The sequence below is a fragment of the Neophocaena asiaeorientalis genome, unplaced genomic scaffold, assembly GCF_003031525.2.
Source record: "Neophocaena asiaeorientalis asiaeorientalis breed wild unplaced genomic scaffold, Neophocaena_asiaeorientalis_V1.1 scaffold26, whole genome shotgun sequence".
NCBI classification, from domain to species: domain Eukaryota; kingdom Metazoa; phylum Chordata; class Mammalia; order Artiodactyla; family Phocoenidae; genus Neophocaena; species Neophocaena asiaeorientalis.
In genome coordinates, this window is record NW_020173108.1 from 6,370,070 (window position 1) to 6,382,422 (window position 12,353).

A 12,353-nucleotide genomic window follows, 5' to 3' on the forward strand; every position below is an offset into this window, starting at 1 on the left:
GTATAATCTGGCTCCTTCCCAGCGTGTTAGCTTTATGTCACACTTTGCTCTCAGCACTTCTGCCGCACTGAGCTTTCAGGACCTCACCTTTCCTGGGCTTTCTCCTCTGCAGCCTGTGCACCGTCTGCTCCTGTTCCATGTAGTGCTCTTCTCATCCCACTTAACTCAGTTAACATCGGTTTATATGTGTCTGAGCTTAAGCATGACTTTCTCAAGAGGCTTGAACTGTTCACATCCCGTTATTAAAGGCTGTCCTAGCTTGTTCTTCTCCTTTGCAGACCACATTTGCAGTTTTATGTTTATTTCTGTGATTATTTCTCTTTTCCTCAGTAGACTGTAAGCTCCAGAAGGGCAAAGATCCTTCCCAGTTTTATCCATTTTTATATCCCCACAATCCCTGATAAATAGTAGATAACAACAATAAATACATGTAGGTTGGAAGGAATGACTAACATCCCTTCTAGAAATAAGGTTTCTTGACCTGTGATTAATCTCTATTAGAAGTTAAATGAAAAGAGAAAGCTAAAAGTAAATTATACAGATCAGATCCCTGTTTGCCTAGTATATAACTGTGTGTGTAATTCATTTATGAATTGATCCTCAGCTTTTCTGTTTAATGTTTAGAACCAGATCTCCAGTGATATAACCAGTAAGTAGTAATGAACTTCAACAAAGAGTGGGAAAGAGAGAAAATGGTAGGAGGACCTTTTTTGCTGCTAGTAATGTGTTTTTAAACATTTTATTATGGAAAATTTCAAATATATACAGAGGCAGACAGAATAATATAGTAATCTACATGAACCCTATCTACTTGCCCTCTCATTTTATTTTTGGAAAAGATCCCAGACATCATTTCTTGCATAAATACTTCACTGTGTATTTCTAAAAGATAAGAACACATTTTGGGGGGACTTCCCTGGTGGTGCAGTGGTTAAGACTCTGTGTTCCCAGTGCGAGGGACTTGGGTTCAATCCCTGGTCAGGGAACTAGATCCCACATGCATGCCACAACTAAGGAGCCCGTGTGCTGCAACGAAGACCTGGCACAACCAAATACATATTTTAAAAAAAGGAATACTTTTTTTTAGTTGAAGTATGGTTGATTTACAATATTGTTAGTTCCAGGTGTACAGCAAAGTGATTCAGTTATACATATATTTTTTTCCAATTCTTTTCCCTTATAGGTTATTACAAGATATTGAATATAGTTCCCTGTGCTATACAGTAAATTCTTGTTGTTTATCTAATTTATATATGTGGAGGTGTGTATCTGTTAATCCCATACTCCTGTTTCATCCCTCCTTCCCTTTCCCCTTTGGTAACCATAAGTTTGTTTTCTGTGTCTAAGATTACTTTTTTTAAAATTGAAGTATAGCTGATTTACATTAGTTAGTTTCAACTGTACAGCAAAGTGATTCAGTAATTTTTTTTCAGATTATTTGTATCTGTTAATCCCATACCATTAATCTGTCCTTTTCTCCTTCCCCTGTGATAACCATAAGTTTGTTTTCTGCGTCTATGAGTCTGTTTCTGTTTTGTATATAGATTCATTTGTATTATTTTTTTAGATTCCCCCATATAAGTGATATCATATAATATTTGTCTTTCTCTGTCTGACTTGCCTAACTTAGTATGATATTCTCTAGGTCCATCCATGTTGCTGCAGGTGGCAGTATTTCATTCTTTTTTGTGGCTGAATAAAATTCCATTGTATCTTCTTAAACTGATCATCTGTTGATGGGCACTTGGGTCGTTTCCGTGTCTTGGCTATTGTAAATAGTGCTGCTGTGAACATTGGGGTGTATGTATCTTTTCGAATTAGAGTTTTCCTCTTTTCTGGATTTATGCCCAGGAGTGAGATTGCTGGATCATATGGTAGCTCTATTTTTAGCTTTTTAAGGAACCTCCATACTGTTTTTCACAGTGGCCATACCAATTAACGTTCCCACTAACAGTGTAGGGGGGCTCCCTTTTCTCCACATTCTTTCCAGACTTTTTTTTTTTTTTTTTTTTTTTTTTTTTTTTTTTTTGGGCTCCCATGTCTTCTTTGGAGGAATGTCTGTTTAGGTCTTCTGTCCATCTTTTGATTGGGTTGTCTGTTTTTTTGATACTAAGTTGAATGAGTTGTTTGTACATTTTGGATATTAACCCTTTGTCAGTCACATCATTTGTGCATATATTTTCTCCCAGTCCGTAGGTTGTCTTTGTTGATGGGTTTTTTGTTTTTTTGGTTTTTCTTTGCTGTGTGAAAGCTTTTACGTTTGATTAGGTCCCATTTGATTATTTTTGCTTTTATTTCTTTTGCCTTGGGAGACTGATCTAAGAAAATATTGCTATAATTTATGTCTGAGAATGTTTGCCTATGTCTTCTTCTAGGAGTTTTATGGTGTCATGTCTTGTATTTAGGTCTTTAAACAAATTTGAGTTTATGGTGTGATGGAGTATTCTAACTTCTTTGATTTACATGTAGCTGTCCAGCTTTCTGAACACCACTTGATGAAGAGACTGTCTTTTCTCCATTGTGTATTCTTGCCTCCTTTGTCGAAGATTAATTGACCATAGGTGTGTGGGTTTATTTCTGGGCTCTTTATTTTGTTCCATTGGTCTATATGTCTGTTTTTGTGCAAACACCATACTGTTTTGATTACTGTAGCTTTGTAGTATTGTCTGAAGTCCCAAAGCAATCTACAAGATTTAATGCAATTCCTATCAAAATGCCCGTGACATTTTTCACAGAACTAGAACAAATAATACTAAAATCTATATGGAACCAAAAAAGACCCAGAATTGCTAAAGCAATCCTGGGGAAAAAGGACAAAGAACAGTTTTTTTAAATACATAACTATAGTGCCATTATTACACTGCCAAAGAAATTAACAGTAATTCCTTAGTAGCATCAGATATCAAGTCAGTATTCAAATTTGCAGTTGTTTCATGAATGTCATAATTTTTCTGTTTATTTGACTCGGGCCAGATAAGGTTCGTGCACAGAGATTGGTTAATATGTCTTTGAAGCCTCTTTTAATCTATAGGTTTCCTCTTTGTCTCTCAGTTTTTTGCTGTGTTTGTTGACTAACCAAAGTTGTTTGTTTTCTAGTGTTTTCCATAGTCTGGATTTTGCTGATAACATCTCCATGGTGAAGTTTGACATGATCCTCTATCTTCTGTATTTCCTATAAATTGGTATTTAGATCTAGAGATGTGATCAGATTTGGTTTCAAGGCCCCCCCTCCACTTTTTTTTGGACAAGACTTTTTCATAGATGGCATTTTGGTCTTCCATCAGGAAGCACAAAATGTCTGGTTGTCTCTATTTTGTGGTATTAACAGCCATTGATACTTAATGCCTAGCTCCATTAATTCATTAGGGGTTACAGAATTAGCTGTAGTATTTCTGTATAGAGAAAAATCTCCTTATCTACTGTTTGACTACTTCCAGATACAGTTTGTATGAAAAAAAGGCAAGGCAAGGGGAGTGGTTGCTTCTTCCCCGTCTTAGGTCAGATTTCATGGTGAGTTGGAGACTCTTGCTACCTTTATGGTGAACCCTTTTGAGTCACTTTGTAAAGTGAGCAAGCAGAGGATAGAAGAGGGGTTCCAACCCAGCAAGTGTAATTGAAATTGACTATATCCCAGTTGTGCTAATTTAACTGCCAGGCATAGTCCTTCTAGGGTCCCTCAGCAAACATTTGAGTGCCTGTAATGGCAATGGATATTTAAGGGTGAATAAAGGGGAATCAGAAGATAGATGCTTGATTCTAATATGTAGTGAAAAGGAATTGTATTTACTTGGAGGGGTCCCCTCCAGACAATTCATCTTATACCCGCCTCTCTGCTCCTTAGCCCATTTTTCACTCTGCTGTTAACTTTCTCCCCCAGCCCTTTTACCTGGAAGATAATATAAAACTCATCACTGTTCAGGATCTGTTTACTAAGGATCTGCATTATGCCAAGGCTGTTCTGAACCCTCGGGTGTGGTGGTGGGCTAGGTAGATGCTACCTTGTCCTCAAGAAACTTATCATCTAGAAGTAAGACAAATGAGCATTTTCCACAAAGTGTGTTAAGTACTATGAAAGGGCAAGTACGTAGTGCTACAGCACTTAACCTAGTGTTAGGGTGATTTTCATCCTAGAGGAAGTTACAAATTAATTTATTCTGACACCTTAATAATGATTGGGTAAATTAGGTACAGTAATCTAGGTGAAAGACGATGGTGGCCTGGGAGTTAGGGAAGAATTGATAGATGTGAGAGTCATTTGGTCAGCAAATATCTGAGTATCTGAGAGGATTTAGAAACTGTAATCCATAAGGGTTAGTGTCAGATGCGAGGGCTGAGGAGGAAGGAGAAGTCAGGAATGACTTCCAGGTTTTTGTCATAGGCAGCTACAAGGATGGTGATGCATTTCAGTGCTAACACTAGATGAGGAACAAGTTTGTGAAGGAAAATAATCTAGTTTCAAAAATGTTAAGTTTCAAGATGTTCATTCTGAGACAATGAAGCAGAAATATCAAGTAGGCTATTAGATAGTGGGTTTGGAAGCAAAGGGAAGGGTGAAAAATGTGATAATTCAAGGTGTGGGAGATTTTTATATCCCCTGTGATTATAGAACGAGAAGATGAAGACCTGGGCTAAAAGAATCCCGAAGTAAGGGAATAACATTGTTGTTCCAAAAGAGGAAATAGTTAACAATATACACCATTGACTGTAAGGACTTGAAAATTTTCCTTTAGGTTTCACCAAAAAAAGAACTTCAGGGCTTCCCTGGTGGCGTAGTGGTTGAGAGTCCACCTGCCGATGCAGGGGACACGGGTTCGTGCCCTGGTCCGGAAAGATCCCACATGCCACGGAGCGGCTGGGCCTGTGAGCCATGGCTGCTGAGCCTGCGCGTCCGGAGCCTGTGCTCCGCAACGGGAGAGGCCACAGCAGTGAGAGGCCCGCGTACCGCGAAAAAAAAAAAAAACTTCAGTGCTGATCTTGGCAAGAGCCGTTTCATTGGCTTTCTTCTCTACCATGTGATATTGGAGTGAGTTGAGGTTTAAATTGGAAGGTTAAAAAGTAGAAGAGAGCAATTTTAGCTAACTCAAAAAGTCTGAGTGTGAACTGCCCAAGAGAGAAAAGGCCATTAACTGACACAGTAGACATTTGAGAGAAAATTGAGAGATTTTTCTTTTTATAAAATAGGAGAGATAAGCATATTTGAATGGTAATGGGAAGGAGCCAGTAGAGAAAAAGATTGAAGGTCCAAAAGAGCAAAGAGAAATGGGGAGGGAAAGGATCCAGAGCACACATGAAGGGACGGGCCTTAGGTAGCAGAAGGGGTGCCTCTGAAGCAATAGCAGGAGAAGATGGAGATGGGTATGGAGGCAGGTAATTTTGTCAGTTTGGTAGCAGCAAGTTTGAGGAAGTTTTGTCTGAAGGCTTCTGTTTCTCTGTAAATTAGAAGGTAAAATTATTTGTGGTAAAGGAGACATATCCAAAATAGCCACTGTGAGCAAAGAAGGGAGAGCTGACTAGGGAAACACAAGGATTACAGATGGAAGACTAAGGGCCCAGGTGTATTGGTGACCATAAATGTTATATGGGCAGTACCCTGGAGAATTGTGCGATATTCTCACATGCTCAGATTTCTCAAATACTGCTCAGCAGTCCATATTAAGGTGTAGAGAAAACAGACAGTTGGATTCATCTACAATTGCAGTGTTTCCAGGCAGGTGGGATGGAATAGCCATGGGGCAAAGATATTGAAAACTGACAAGAGAATTATGGAAGTGATGGACCACGAAAAATTTCAAGGTGGAGTATGTAGAGACATCCATGCGCTGGACATTCCAATTATTTTAAAGACACTTTCTTGGGGAAGGTTAAAGGAGATTGCCAGAAGAATAGGTTTTCAGAGTTACCACAAGATAACTAAATGCATTATTCAGAGATGGTACATTTTAGGGTGATGGAAATGGTCTAGGATACAGCCATAGATGTCAGTGACTAAAATGGAGTAGAGGAGAAAAACATCACTGAAGATACCAGAGAACTGAGAGACCACGGTTTTGAATGGGGCATAAGTTACCCAGAATGGTGGCAGTAATTGAAGTAGAAGGAGGTCAGTGACCCTTGTGCCAAAGTTGTTTAATGATTGAAGACAGTGATTGGGTGGTTAGTAGGTGATAGCACTGGGGAAAGGGAAAAGTGATTATAACACAAGGAGATTTGGGGCTATTACCGGAAGGTGGAGGAATAATAGTTTCAAAGTGATGTTGAAGAGTGAGGAAAACATAGGCTTATGCTACCTCCTGACGCCAAAGTACATGGGATATTGGAGAGAGGGCTGCAAGGGGGAGGTGGTGTCCAATAAGAGCTAGGTTTCAGTTAATGAAATGAAAGGAGCATTATGTGAAAAGTTGAGGAGGTGTGGGTATTTATGGAGCATGGAACCTAAATTTCACAAGGAAGTTTGGATAGGAAAGAAAATAGTAGGAAATAGTGTCTCACACACGTTTTAAGGCTGAGAGTGGGAAATGATATGTTTATGGACTTACTATGTTTTTGAACACTGAGCAAGGCTGATTTAGTGGATGTAAAATATGGCTGATTTAATAGGTCTTGAGTTTGAGAGAGAGTTAATGACACTCATTTCTTCAGAATTTAGTCATGAGTTAGGTGGGAAATACTTCTTAGGAAGGTACCATTTCTTGCAGGTTACCGTTTCTCTGGTTCCTCTGAAAGGTGTCGGTGCAGGCCTAGCCATAATAAAAGGGCCCAGGAAAGATTCTCAGGGCTTGAGTTCTAGGCCTATAGGTAGTGTGGGTATGGGAATGTTCTCTTGGAATCTCCTTATAGGAAATGCATCTGGATTCTAGCTAGAGAGTTTGGGAGAACAGAACGGTGAGTGTCCCAAAATCAAGGAGCTGTATAGAAAGGTACAGAGACTAAAGCTTAAAGATGATTTGGTATCTACACTGAAATGAATGTCCGGAACATATTTTAGTGTGGACATGGGTTTTCCCTTGTTTCATAGTTTATTTCTCTTTTGTTTCAAACAATGTGTTAATTATCTTATCTATTGCTGCTTGACAATTTTAGCAAAATCAGCAAACATTTATTATTGTTTCTGTAGGTCAGGAATCCTGGTGCAGCTTAGCTGAGTGCCTCCGGTTCAGGGTCTCTCACAGGCTGCAGTCACGGTGTTAGCTGGGGCCACAGTCATTTCAAGACTCGACTCGGGGAAGATGTGCTTCTAAGCTCACTCATATGGCTGTTGGCAGGCCTCATGTCCTCAGGCTGTTGGCCAGTGATATCATGTCCTTGCCACCAGGGTCTCTACAAAGGGCGTTTCACAACGTAGCATCTGGCCTCCCTCAGAGAGCACAAGAGAGGGTGCCCAGGATGGAAGCCACAGTCTTCGTAACCTTATCTTGGAAGTGACTTCTCATCACATCTGCAGCAGTCTGGTCACTAGAAGCCATTCACTAAATCTAGCCCACAGTCAAAGGCAGGGCGATTACATAAGGGTGTGAATACCAGGAAACAAGGATCGTTAGGGATTGTGTTAGATCCTCACTACCAGAAACAGTAAAAATATTTAGGTATCCTCAAAGACGGTATGTTTGGAACTTCCCTGGTGGTGCAGTGGTTAAGAATCCACCTGCCAATGCAGGGGACACAGGTTTGAGCCCTGGTCCATGAAGATCCCACATACCATGGAGCAGCTAAGCCCGCACACAACTACTGAGCCTGTACTCTAGAGCTCACGAGCCACAACAAAGACAAGCCACTGCGATGAGAAGCCTGTGCACCACAATGAAGAATAGCCCCTGCTTGCCACCACTAGAAAGCCTGCGCACAGCAACGAAGACCCAACATGGCCAAAAATAAATTGATTAATTATTAAAAAAAAAAGACAGTATGTTTGCTTCAGGATAAGGATTCATTCCCCTTCTACTGTAGAACAAGAGAGGCCCCTTGCCTAAGTCTCCTTAAAAAGCCCCCTGACTATTCTCTTTACCTTGAGTCTTGGTCCCTCAACTCCATCTTCTTTATTGCAATCAGAATAAGCTCTTTATCTCCAAATCAATCAGTGAATCAGATTCTGTCTGTCTGTCTGTCTCTCTCCCTCTCTCTCTCTCTCTCTCTCTCTCTCTCTCTCTATCTCTCTATCACACACACACACACACACACACACACACACACACACACACACACATTCTTTCTGACCTTTGCTTATGCTTCTGCCTCGTCTGGGCTGCCCTGTGGCTAACTCTCCTCCTTTTTATTATCTAAACTCTTCCTCGTAGTTTAAAATCAGATAGCACTTTACTCTGTACTCCCAAGACTGAGTATATGCCATTCCTGTGTGTGCATGTGGCCTTTGTCAAAGCACTTACTACTGTATATTTACATGTTGAGCAACCTGTCTAGAGTCTGTGTGCAGTGAGGATGGGACTATCTTATTCATTTATATCCCTAGTGACTAGCACTGTACCGAGAAAGTAGCAAGAGCTCAGTAAATGTTTGTTGTTTGGTTGCATGTGAGTTGAAATACCATTATAGAAGCACCCAGTAGCTAGTGGCAGTGGGAAGAGTTGCCGGATGTCTTCCTCTGCTGCCTGTTCTCCCTACCCTGAGGGGTACTAACCTGCTGCTCCAAATTGAGAAGTATCCCTAGAGGGCTAACCAGCATAAAGCATCCAGACCCACAGAAGGAGTAGAGACTAGAAAGGGTAGCCACTCTGAGACCCTGTTGTAGTATTCTTAATCTAACCCTAGATTTCCCTATGTGGGTATGAATAAGTGGGTCTTCATGCTTTTATATGGGGAGACATAAAAAAGACCTCTCAAGTTGCAACTTCTTAAAGTCATCTTTATTGAGGAAAGACTAACATACTCATTTTAAATATACAGTTAAATGAATTTCACATTTACAGTTTTTTTCTACAGTTACATTTACAAATGTAATTTTCTCTTAAAACTTTTTTTTTTAATAGCCATTCTGACAGGTGTGAAGTGATATCTGGTTTTGATTTGTATTTCTGTAATAACTGGTGAAGTTGGGCATCTCTTCATGTGCCTGTATGTCTTCTTTGGAAAAATGTCTATTCAGGTCTTCAGGTACGCCCACGGCTCGCGGGCCCAGCCGCTCCGCGGCATGTGGGATCCTCCCGGACGGGGAACGAACCCGCGTCCCCTGCATTGGCAGGCGGACTCTCAACCGTTGCGCCACCAGGGAAGCCCCTGTTTGTTTTTTTGATACTGAGTCGTATGAGCTGTTTATATACTTTGGATATTAATCCCTTGTCGGTCACATCATTTGCAAATGTTTTCTCCCATTCTGTAGGTTGTCTTTTGTTTTGTCTGTGGTTTCCATTGCCATGCAAAAGCTTTTAAGTTTAGTTGGGTTCCATTTGTTTATTTTTGCTTTTATTTCCTTTGCCTTAGGAGACAGATCCAAAAAAATATTACTACAATTTATGTCAGAGAGTATTCTGCCTATATTCTTTTCTAGCATGCTTTCCATATTTATCCCTTTACACAGACTCTTCCATCATTTTTCCAAAATCCAAGGCCTACCTTTAAGTATAACTTATCTTATTCAGTCTTTAATAGTTCTTAAGCAAGTAGTTATTTCTTTCTGTTTTCCCTCAGTATTTTATGCATTCTTCTTACTAAGTGCTCATGATAGCTCAGTGCAATTATTTATTTTTTCATGCCTTTCTCCAATAGAGGTTTCAAGCAGTCTTTTTTCTACTCTGAGCTCCTGGAGAACTTGGTCTGTACAAAATTTACAGTTAGTTTTGTGGTAATTTAGAGCATTTCGTCACTCAGTGGAGCTTTCTACCAGTCAATTTATATTTAACTGAATGTAGTTTCATGCCTTTTGATTTGTGAAAGAATATTACTCTTAGAATTTCTGCAGTGTTCGGTTACTTCCACATTGTACTTTAACTGTCTTTTGCAACTGTCTTTTTTTCCTTCAGTGTTTCTCTAAACTCTACTTAAATTTATAGGTAAAAATATTCATTTTGAGCAGTTATAATGTTCACAATTTTAATGGTATATTTAGCTGTTTACCCTAAAGACAGTTCATTTGGAGTACCTTAACATGAAGTTAGCTGTATTTATCTATAGTCTAAATTATACTGTCTATAATTTGCTTAATTTCTAGGGTTCAACTGCACGAATAGATCACGAAACAGCCAGTGTTTTGAGTTCTAGCAGCACACATTCTGCTCCTCGAAGGCTGACAAGTCATCTGGGAACCAAGGTAATAGATTATAAGCACTGAGCACTCCCTGTGACTTCTCCCTCTGTGCCTTGCCTGCAGTGGCACACACCTCCACTTCCCAGCCCACCGAAAAATGACTGTCAGAGTCCTAGCCAGCCTTCAGAAATCTTCTTGGGCTTTCCTTCTTTACAAAACATTTTCTGATTTCCAGGGTCCTCTCACCTCCCCATGCAGTCTGTCTACCTCCTTTGAATCACTACAGTTGGAGCACAGGGACTGTTTTTTATCCTTTGCAGCATCGAGCACAGAATCTGCACATAATGAGTGTTTAATAAATGCTTAGTGGATGGAAAAATTATTGAAATTGAATGTTATCCTATTCACTGCTGATAAGTGAGTTTTCTTAGGGTCTCTTAGATGTTAGTAAATATTTTGGGGGACTTGAGAATAGTATGTTTGAAAAGAAAATAATTATTTTATTATTGTTAAAGCCAGAGGCTTTACTATTATATGAACAAAAATGAAATTCTAATATTACTAAGCAGTATATTTTCAGTTAAATCTAAATAATTCCACTAGTTGTTTTCACAGCATACTCTACATAGTCTTTCTTTACTTTAATAATACAGTGGCTCTTAGGAAAAGCATTACTGAAATAACTAATGTCGATTTAAGAAATGAATTTTAGAGTATCAATGGTATTGTTAATATGAAACTTAATCCTTTTAATAACTCACAATAGTTACTACTTGGGACCGCTAGGATGCCAGTAACTGCTGGGAGTTGTATGTTTATTATCTCATCTTCTTGAAAACCCTTTGAGGTATTCTTGCCCCTCTTTTTAAAATGAGAATACTGAAGCCAAAAAAAGATTCAGACAGCTGTCATGTAAATAAATTGGAATTCAACCCCAGATCTGTCCAACATCAACAAGTAGTTTTCACTATAAAGAAAATGTTTAATATTCAACAGTACTATTGCATGAAAACTGGCAGCTAGAATACCATTTCCTTTTGAAGTGATTTATGCATGATAATATTAAGACCTTACTACATTTTTGAATGCCAGTTACTGTGCCATACATGTGTTATTTTATTTAATCTTCACAAAGAAAACCCTACTGGGTAAATTTCTCCATTTTGCAACTGAGACAACTGGGCCTCAGAGAGTTCAAATAACTTGGTCGTGTCACACAACTCACTTGTAAATGGTGGAGTCAGAATTTGAAAGACTATTTATCCACAGTTCTGTACTGCCTTCCTAATAAAACTTTCATATCTAAGGGTAGTGTGTGTCTACACATTTAGAGTAGAGTTTCTCAGCCTCAGCATTATTGGCTGGATAATTCCTCATTGCATCGTAGGATGTTTAGCAGCATCCCTGGTCTTTTCCTACTAGATGCCCGAAGCTTTTCCTCCCGAAGTTGTGACCGCCAAAAATGTCTCCAAGACGTTGCCAAAAGTGTCTCAGCGTGGCTAAAATTGCCCCTGGTTAAGAACCACTAATTTACAGATATGATACATTTATGTAATAGCCTCTACTTTTATGTAATAGCTCTCACTTTAAAATGAGGTTGATCACAGTGCAGGATAACTGGGTACTGTTTCCTGTTTCTAATCTGCTTCTAAGTAAATTCTTAGAATTTATGGTCAGGGAGTAATTGATGCTTACCAGCTGCTTTTAAAAAGAAATTGAATAAGAATCCTGGCTTTGTATCCCTGTATGATCAGAGCATTCTTCTTTTTATAACAGAATATGTTTACATGTATAAGGGAGAAATCATAACTTTAACAATATTATACAGTAAGTCCCCTACATATGAACCTTCAAGTTGTGAACTTTCAAAGATGCGAATGTATTGTAAACCTATTACAGTATAGTACTCAATACCAATTGTGTTAGTTGGGTCCCTGGGCTAGCTTTGTTGGACTTACGAACAAATTGGACTTGTGAACGTGCTCTCAGAATGGAACTTGTTCATATGTAGGGGACTTACTGTACTTATAATCTGGTGAGGGTTAGCAATTGCTGAGTGCTAGTACTTAGTAAATAATAATTGCTGAAAAATATTTTCTCTTTATTGATTATGGTTGTAGATTTTAAAAATTAAAATTTTAAATTGTGTAAAGAATTT

At 39.1% G+C, this 12,353-nt stretch overlaps 1 protein-coding gene across 4 annotated transcripts in view; it reads left to right on the top strand.

The window, feature by feature from the left end:
• APC (APC regulator of Wnt signaling pathway) overlaps positions 1–12,353 on the top strand; it is a 131,638-nt gene that overhangs the window by 96,214 nt on the left and 23,071 nt on the right. For all 4 annotated transcript variants that reach the window (XM_024743328.1, XM_024743329.1, XM_024743330.1 and 1 more), the window contains exon 9: positions 10,160–10,258. In XM_024743328.1, the coding sequence (XP_024599096.1) occupies positions 10,160–10,258 (99 nt within the window). The remainder of the gene's footprint in view (positions 1–10,159; positions 10,259–12,353) is intronic.